The sequence below is a fragment of the Bison bison genome, unplaced genomic scaffold (genome assembly GCF_000754665.1).
Source record: "Bison bison bison isolate TAMUID 2011002044 unplaced genomic scaffold, Bison_UMD1.0 scf7180017864327, whole genome shotgun sequence".
Lineage (NCBI taxonomy): Eukaryota > Metazoa > Chordata > Mammalia > Artiodactyla > Bovidae > Bison > Bison bison.
Genome location: NW_011494899.1, coordinates 2,748,260 through 2,757,299, shown reverse-complemented (window position 1 = coordinate 2,757,299; position 9,040 = coordinate 2,748,260). Strand labels below are relative to the sequence as shown.

Here is a 9,040-nt window from a genome sequence, read left to right as displayed (position 1 = left end):
AAGAAGAAATAAAGAGCTTCTTGATGAAAGTGAGAGAGGAGAGTGAAAAGTTGGCTTAAAACTCAACATTCAGAAAACTAAGATCATGGCATCTGGTCCCATCACTTCATGGCAAATAGATGGGGAAACAATGGAAAGTGAGAGACTTTATTTTTGGGGGCTCCAAAATCATGGTGACTGCAGCCATGAAATTAAAAGATGCTTGCTCTTTGGAAGAAAAGCTATGATGAACCTAGACAGCATATTAAAAAGCAGAAACATTACTTTGCAACAAAGGTCTGTCTAGTCAAGGCTATGGTTTTTCCAGTGGTCATGTATGGATGTGAGAGTTGGACTGTGAAGAAGGCTGAGCGCCGAAGAATTGATGCTTTTGAACTGTGATGTTGGGGAAGACTCTTGAGAGTCCCTTGGACTGCAAGGAGATCCAACCAGTCCATCCTGAAGGAAATCAGCCCTGAATATTCACTGGAAGGACTGATGCTGAAGCTGAAACTCCAATACTTTGGCCACTTGATATGATGAATGGACTAATTTGAAGAGACCCTGATGCTGGGAATGATTGAAGGCAGGAGGAGAAGGGGACAACAACGGATGAGATGGTTGGATGGCATCACCGACTCAATGGACATGAGTTTGAGTAAGCTCCGGGAGTTCGTGATAGACAGGGAAGCCTGGCATGCTGCAGTCCACGGGGTTGCAAAGAGTCGGACACGACTGAGTGACTGAACTGATTTTGGGTTAGAACATTTGAAAATTGAGATGATTCAAATGTCCAATACATTCTGACTTCTTCACATGTATTAAGAATATATGTGTGGCAAATAACTATACATATATATCACAAAGAATACCACTACAGACCAGGCTTTGTAAGGAAAAACTCATGTGCAAAAAGACTAGCATCGCTATGCATGTATATGATAAATCTCTGGCCACATTCACAGGGCCTCTGATCTTCTTAATTAATTATCTTATAGTTAATATATACTTAAAGAGAATAAAAAATGGGCATTCTGAAAATATAACATCTAAGTTTCATTTTCCTTAATATTGCTATCCTCATTCAGTTTGCAAGATCTTTGACCCAAATTCCACTATATGTAACAATATTTTCCATCTCCATTGTTTTTCAGTCGCTAAGTCATGTCTAACCCTTTTGCAACCCCATGGACTATAGCCCCCTAGGCTCCTCTGTCCATGAGATTTCAAGGCAAGAACACTGGAGTGAGTTGCCATTTTCAGCTCTAAAATGTCACTAATGGAGTAAGGGGGTGTGTATGTGTGTACATGTACGCATATATACAAGGAACCTATTACACAAATTTTAGATAGAATTTTAAAAACATATTATAGTGAGGTACAATAAACAATATATTTTATTATTCATCTCTTTATGTTACTAAGTATAGAAATTTCCTTTTTACTTACTTGCATTGCTGCTACAACCTGGGATATTTTCTCCCGGAGAATATCCCATGAGGCCTCCATTCCCATTAGGATTAGATGGCACTGAAGCAAGAAGACCTAAAGGGAAAAAATTTCCTATTAAGTTATGATCAAGATGAAATTCAAGGATGGGGACATAAACAGCTGCTAAAGAAACAAATCAAAGGCATTTAAGACATACCGAGTCCTCTGTATCGTGAAAGCTGCTGATAGATCTGTTTCATCCTCTCAATATTCAAACGGCTTGCCTCAGCATGGTTCACCATTGGTTTAGGATAATTAACTCCTATCAAACATTTGGCTACCTTTTGAATACCTTCTGGTGCATTCCAGGGATCATAGATATATTTTGCAGGGAAGCCTCTTAGGACAGGCAAATAACGCCTTTTAGGAAAAGGAAGAAAAATTATTAATAAAATGAACTGTAAGCAAATTATAACACACTATTTATTAGCTATGAATGACCCAAATCAAATCAATACCATTTAAATGATTTATTACCCTTTTCTCATCTCTGCTGCCCATCAGGAGTGGGGAATACCTTAAGTGTTGTTTAAGCATGACAAGCTCTTCCTGGATTAGCTATTCCAAACTGAATAATAATCATCCTTGATTTACCTGATATAGTCTCCATTGGGATCTGTTCTCCTACCAAAACCAACAGGGCAATAGCAGTGAAAGAACTGCTGGAAAAAGGAACTACAAGACAGCCACATCCAACTTCCAGCATTTATGCTCCAATCTGCATCAAGCAGTAATTCTTCAAATACCTTCAGAAGTAACGGTAATCAATTAGTTTGCACACAGATATTTCTCAAAGCAAGCATTTTCCAGGTCTCTGTAGATCAAAAGTCAATGTAAAGAAAATCTAGGACTGAACTATAAAACTAAACATTCCAAAGTTAGTTTCCTTGTCTATGTTCTATCCTATAATGAGTTATTTCAGGGAAAGAAACATATTAGTACTATACAAATTTCTGAATAGAATTTACCATTGTAAGCTTGGCAGTGTTATTGGAAAGGGGAGAGAAAAGTTATTCAAGTCATTGATTTAAAAGGGTAAGTTAGGATATTGGAAGATTTTTTAAAAAAGGAAAAAAAAAAGTAGTAAACACTTTCAAGAAAGCAAAATACTACCAAATAAACCACCAAAAAAAACACTTGGAAGCTTGGTACATTGGTCTACATAATGGGAACAATCAAATACAAATGACCTTTAAAATTTAATTAGAGTTATGGAATTTAAATTTGGGATTCCTTGATCCAAAAGGGAAACAGAATTAAATTATTTTTATAAATTCATTAAGTGTGTGCTATGCATCTACCTCATGTACGACTTGGTGCTAGGAAATAGAGATGTAAAAAAACATGGGATCAGAAAACATGGAAAGGGGAAATTTATGATATAGATAGGAAGGTAAAACATATTTAAGTCCTCTTATATATACCCATAAGATGATGTCACAAAATGTAGTATGCATCGCATTACATAATAAGACTAAAAAGCTATGGTGTTGAAGTGAGGCAAAATGATTTATATTTTTAAATTTATAAAATAAAGATTGCTATTTCTAAGACTCTTTGGTGAATCTTCTACGTGACAGAAATGATCACCTATAAATATACATCAATCTGCTAAGCCCAGAGTATTAAATTTTAGAGTTCCCTTCATGGGTAGGCTAATTTAGCCACTGAAATGACTTCAGGTTAACTGACTTCAGGTTAATCCAATCTGATTATGCCCAAAAGTTGCCTCTATAGTTAAGAAATAAATGCTTTTCTATTGAAAAACAGAAATAAGACTATAAACGAATCTATATAATAGACAACTTTTAGGATATATATATATATATACAAATATATATAAAAGGTATAGAGTTCTTCAAAATAAAGCCATGCTACATTAGTTGGAAGAACACTTACTTTCATTCCTTCTTCCCAACTAATCCACAGGTCACCTCGTGTCAGGAAACAAGCAACTGCATGTCTGGCTAAATGATGAATCCAGCCCTCCTGACGAAGCTGTGTCATGATGGCATCAATCCATGGAAAGCCCGTCCGTCCTTCTGCCCATTTTGCTAAAGCCTCAGGATTCTTATCCCATGGAATCTGAACACAAATGGGGTTTCCTTCCATTTTGTCAAAGCGTGGATTATTTGTTGCTGCTGTATAGAAAAATTCACGCCATAATAGTTGCCCATAAAGGGAAAGGGGAGGGGAACTGTTCTTCTTCACCTAAGATTAAAAAAGCAAAGAAGTATTATCAGCGATTTTTTTTTTTTGTAAAAAGTATTTTTTAAAAATAAGCTCCAGTTCTAGATAATACCTTTTTGTAGAGATCTGTCAGTTTGAAATAAAAGAGTCGACATGACAAACAACCAAATCGGAGATAAGGACTGAGTCCAGTAGGGCTAGCGAGCAGGGAATTTGCATTCATTCGAGGTCTTTCAAAGTTTGCCACCCAAGCCTGAAAAAAACACAGAGAAAGTTATGCTAACTGCCTTTCCAATTTTAAAAGACTGTTTGAAATTGAGCTTTTCAAGAACGTTACATAGTCCTTGGGGAATAAAATCTCATTTTTTCAGCCACAAATGACAGATTTAATAAAAAACAAGATAAAAGTGAGCATTCTTTTGTTTTAGTCATCCTCATGTGGCAAATTCCTAACACAAGGTTGACAGCACCTTCAACCTGTCTTTCTGACACTGAGATAATGTGAAACAGAAGAACTCTATCCTAGCTTTAAAGTCATCAGATACCAGCTTACACAGAAAGCACAGAGGGGTAGTACTGATAGTAGCTAAACAGTAAATAATCGGAAGAGGAGGAAGAAGGGTATTTAAATGAAGACAGTTATTAATCTTCAATTACATATGTGCTATTTTAATTATTTCTCTTAATCCTCCTTTTTCAACAGCCTATTTTATTGTTTTTAAAAAAGTGAAATTATTTTTTAAATGACAATTTGACAATATAAACATCATCTGTATTATCATACTTTTCTTTCCAAATGCCTTTCCAAACGTGTAAGTGCTTCAGTTTCTCCACCTGGCCACACTGCAGAGGGTAAGCCATCTGTATCAAAACCTAAAAAAAAAAAGGAAATGGAAAAAAATCTGACAGCATAAAAATGAAATGACGCCCTGGATAGGTCCTCACAGAGAGATGATATATAACATGGTCACTGTCCTTTGAGACATTTATCTTAAGGTGATAACAGATAGACCATTAATTAATAGCATACATAAATAATACACAGATTAATCACTTTTTCATTTAAGACTTTCTTTTTCTTTTAGTGCAAAATACATGTCAAATTAGAAGTGGGATTTTTCTGAATGGTTTATTAACTCTTAAGCTCCACATGTATTATTGTTTACACCTACCTAGTTCTTCCAGGGACGGGACTCCGTATTTCTCATCATGGTCATCAGACAGAGGAGTTGTGCACTTTTCTATCACTTCTGAAGTAATTGTCTCTACTGGTATTTCTAGTGGTTCCATTTTGCTGATGAGAGTCTGGAATCTTTTATAGGTAAGAGGTGGCTGACCACCATTTAGTTCTATGATCCTATTATAAAAGTTAGTAAAATGCTATTAGTATTTTTAAAAGGACAATATAACTTGATAAACTTTTAAAAGTCTTAAAATAAGAAAATTAAATGAAGATAGTAAAATGAAAAATCACTTCTATTTTCTATTGTACATGTTTTTGTTAAATGTCAATATATGTATCTTACATATATCTTTTATATTTAATTCTAACCACTAATTTCTCAATTAAGTAATACTATAAGGAAAGAACCTTGCCAATGGTAATCTGAATTAGATACAATTTGGGAATAACCCATTATTCTTTCTCACCATAGCCATTTGCACTTAAGACTTCAAGGAGAATTAGCTTCTTATAGGACCAAGAAACTTGTTAAAACAATTAACAAATCTAAAAATCATTCTCTTCATTTTATAAACATCTGCTAGATGTCAAAATATACAGCATGAAAATATCAAAACTTTTATGACAAAGAAAATTAAGCATCTATAAGTGGAAAAAACAAGTGGCTAATAAGCCTAAAAGCAAAAACAAAAAAATAATATATATGGAAATGTAAAAATATTTTGCAACACAGCTCAGAGAACTTTGTAATCATCAATAAAAACTAAACCAGGCCAATATTATATCAAGGAGTAATCAGCAAGTTTTATTAATTAGGATTCTATATTACTATAGTGATAATTACTTGGTATTTTCTATTGTGCATGTTTTTGTTAAATGTTAACATATGTATCTTACGTATATATTTTATATTTAATTCTGATCACTAATTCCTCAGTTAAGTAATACTAAAAACAAAGAGCCTTGCCAATGGTATTTATTGCCAAATTAGATACAATTTGGGAATAACCAATTATTCTTTTTCACTATAGCCATTTGCATTCTAGCATTTAGGCTTCATAAAAAATTATTGGTAAAATTATACTCTATCATTTTATGGATCAGAAACTGAAGCCTCAAGAGAATTTAATAAACTAGTCAAGGTCACATAACTAATAAGTAGCAAATCGAGATTTTCTTAATCCAAATAGAATAAAGTTTTCTCTATACCACATATAATGGTGAATCAATTATATGTATGGAAAGTAACCACCAATAAAAACTATGCTCTGCTTTTAGAAATTTTGCTTTGAGGTAATTCTTTGAGTTTATACCTAGGATCATAATGAAATCTGTCCACTATAATGATCTACAATGATACTACTGAGGACATTGCTAATTATATAACAGAAGGAAAATAAAAATCTTAGAAAAGATATTTTCTATATGCTACATTTTTATATGATGGATTTATATAGTAAATATTCACATTCACTCTAACAAACAATCCAATTTTATACATAATTTTATACTGAGCTTCTCACTTTAAGCAACTGCCCTTATCTTGTTTTGCCTCCTTGCTATCAGCTCTCTAAGGTTAAGAAATATGGTAAACAAGCAGGCAAGTTTATTATCAAAGGATATATGACTTCTGGCTTAATAGGAAGTTAAGACTCCTGCCTGAATCAAACCACAATTTTTTGTACAACTGGAAAAGTGGAATAAAATAGTCTGTCATATTACAGAATCAGCTTTATTATTTTGATAAAATGTGAAAACAACTTAAAAAAGTAAAATAAAAGGTACATAAATTATGAGATTTCAGCACTTGTAAGGGTGACAGTATGCCAAAGGTTAATGTTAAAAAATCTTATGAATCCTCAAATCTTACAGCATGTATTAATAAAACTTCCTAAATTTAACCTTGACCACAGAATCTCTGTTGGACAAAGCATCACAAAAGACTGATATTTCATGAAATATACTTTGAGAAATAAGATATCATACCATTGTTCAGAGGACTACATAATATTAATACAATTTTTATATGAACTCAAAATTCAGACAGACTAGATATACACACATAAAATAATTTATGACAAGCATGTAAAATATACCAAGGTACTTGATGGCTATGTATCATATAAACTATAAAATTAATATTGCTGAGAGCCCAGAATGGCAAGTTAGTAGGCTGAGCTAGAATAGTCAAAGATAATTTTGTGATTCTTTTAATAGTTTTGGAACTGAAATTCTGAGTATTTTTATCTTATGCACTTAGGTCTGTAATTTTGGCATCTGTCTTTGGGTAAACAAAAATTACAGAAGTTAAATAAAATGCTACAGGTTTGAGTTAATTTAATTCTCTACAATTCTATTATGCATGTTTTTATTTTCACTTTTCAGCTTAAGTCCCACAATACATTGTCTTTGTACTCAAGACCACTTAAATGTACACTTCAAAATGGTTAAAATGACAAATATTATGTTACGTGTATTAAAAAATCTTACTTGTCTAGATCATATAATGTGTGTGAAATTCGTACAGTTACTTCTACTCCAGCTTCAGTAGCCAGTTTCTTAATAGCTGCATCTCGTTCCTTTCCAAAGGGCTCAGAATCATATTCAATTGAAAGTTTAGTAATGTTCCATTCCTAAAGTAAGAGAAAGGAGCAAAAACATACATAAATTTTAATGATTATTTTTTCTACTATAACAACACAGGCTGGAAAAAAGTGAAAAGCTCCAACTCTACATATCAAATGATTATACTACTTTGAATATACAGAAAGAAAATGCACAATTTATAAATTCAAAATTACGTAAATCAGAAATGCATACTCACTAGATTTCAGGCATTATGTTAGGCACTATACAATCTAGCAATATGCTTAATCTAAGCTTCCTACATTAAATGCGTTTGTATAGCACTTGTTCAAATAATTTACACTTACATTATCTCATTCGTTACTCAAAATAGTCCTCAGAGTTTGGCATTTTGGTTGTTAACTCCATTTTGCAGATAAGATTATTTTGAAAATTCAAGAATTTGTCCAAGTTCAGAGAGAGCCGTAATACCTGATTTTATGTCTACTGATTCTAAGACTTGGTTCTTTTTTTTTTTAATTGGAGTATAATTGCTTTACAGTGTTGTGTTATTTTCTGCGGTACAAGCACATGAATCAGCTATACCCCCTCCTCCTTGTGTCTCCGTTCCATCCACTCCCTTATCCTACCAGTCTAGGTCATCACAGAGTACTGAGCTGAGCTCCCTGTATAAAGCAGCTTCCCATTAGCTACTGGTTTTACACATGGTGGTGTGTACATCTCAATGCTACTCTCTCAATTCATTCCAATCCCTCCTTCCCACCTTCTGTCCATAAGTCCATTCTCCATGTCTGTGTCTCTATTCCTGCCCCGCAAATAGGTTCCTCAGTAACATTTTTCCAGATTAATGCATATATGCATTAATATATGATATTTGGCTTACACTTTCTGACTTCACTCCATGACATTCTAGGTTCATCCCCATCACCACATATGACCCAATTTTGTTCCTTTTTAAGGCTTAGCAATATTCCATTGTATATATGTACCACATTTTCTTTATCCATTTATCTGTTGATGGACATTTAGGTTACTTCCATGTCCTAACTACTATTAATATAAACCTTTGACAGTTAATGTGGTACAAGCTGCTCTGCTGAGGTATTGTTTTACAGTGTTTTACTTCTGATTATCACAAAATGTTAAATGTTGAAAATATAACACACTTATAACAAGAGCAGATATTGAGTGCCAGGTGCTATATTAATAAGTCCTGTAAACCTTCTTATAATCACTTTCAGTGAAGAGACTGTGACTTAAGGGAATTAAGTGATTTCCCGGGGCGGGGGGGTGGGTAGTAAAGTTTTACTGTTTTTTTAATTCTAAAATCTATTCCGATATACCTTACAAATAAAAAAACTTCACCTGTCATTCTACCATTACTTAACTGATTATATAGTTACAAGTTGTACTTCTCCAAACCTGTATAGATTCAGTTCAGTTCAGTTCAGTCGCTCAGTCGTGTCCGACTCTTTGCGACCCCATGAATCACAGCACGCCAGGCTTCCCTGTCCATCACCAACTCCCGGAGTTTACCCAAACTCATGTCCATTGAGTCGGTGATGCCATCCAGCCATCTCATACTCTGTCGTCCCCTTCTCCTGCCCCCAA

General features: G+C 33.9%; 1 protein-coding gene across 3 annotated transcripts in view; it reads right to left on the bottom strand.

The window, feature by feature from the left end:
• Positions 1-9,040, bottom strand: part of CRY1 (cryptochrome circadian clock 1) — a 96,216-nt gene that overhangs the window by 5,438 nt on the left and 81,738 nt on the right. For all 3 annotated transcript variants that reach the window (XM_010853372.1, XM_010853370.1, XM_010853371.1), the window contains exons 3-10: positions 7,334-7,476; positions 4,833-5,017; positions 4,445-4,533; positions 3,773-3,913; positions 3,370-3,681; positions 2,065-2,216; positions 1,628-1,830; positions 1,429-1,524 (exon numbers count right to left, since the gene is read on the bottom strand). In XM_010853372.1, the coding sequence (XP_010851674.1) occupies positions 1,429-1,524; positions 1,628-1,830; positions 2,065-2,216; positions 3,370-3,681; positions 3,773-3,913; positions 4,445-4,533; positions 4,833-5,017; positions 7,334-7,476 (1,321 nt within the window). The remainder of the gene's footprint in view (positions 1-1,428; positions 1,525-1,627; positions 1,831-2,064; positions 2,217-3,369; positions 3,682-3,772; positions 3,914-4,444; positions 4,534-4,832; positions 5,018-7,333; positions 7,477-9,040) is intronic.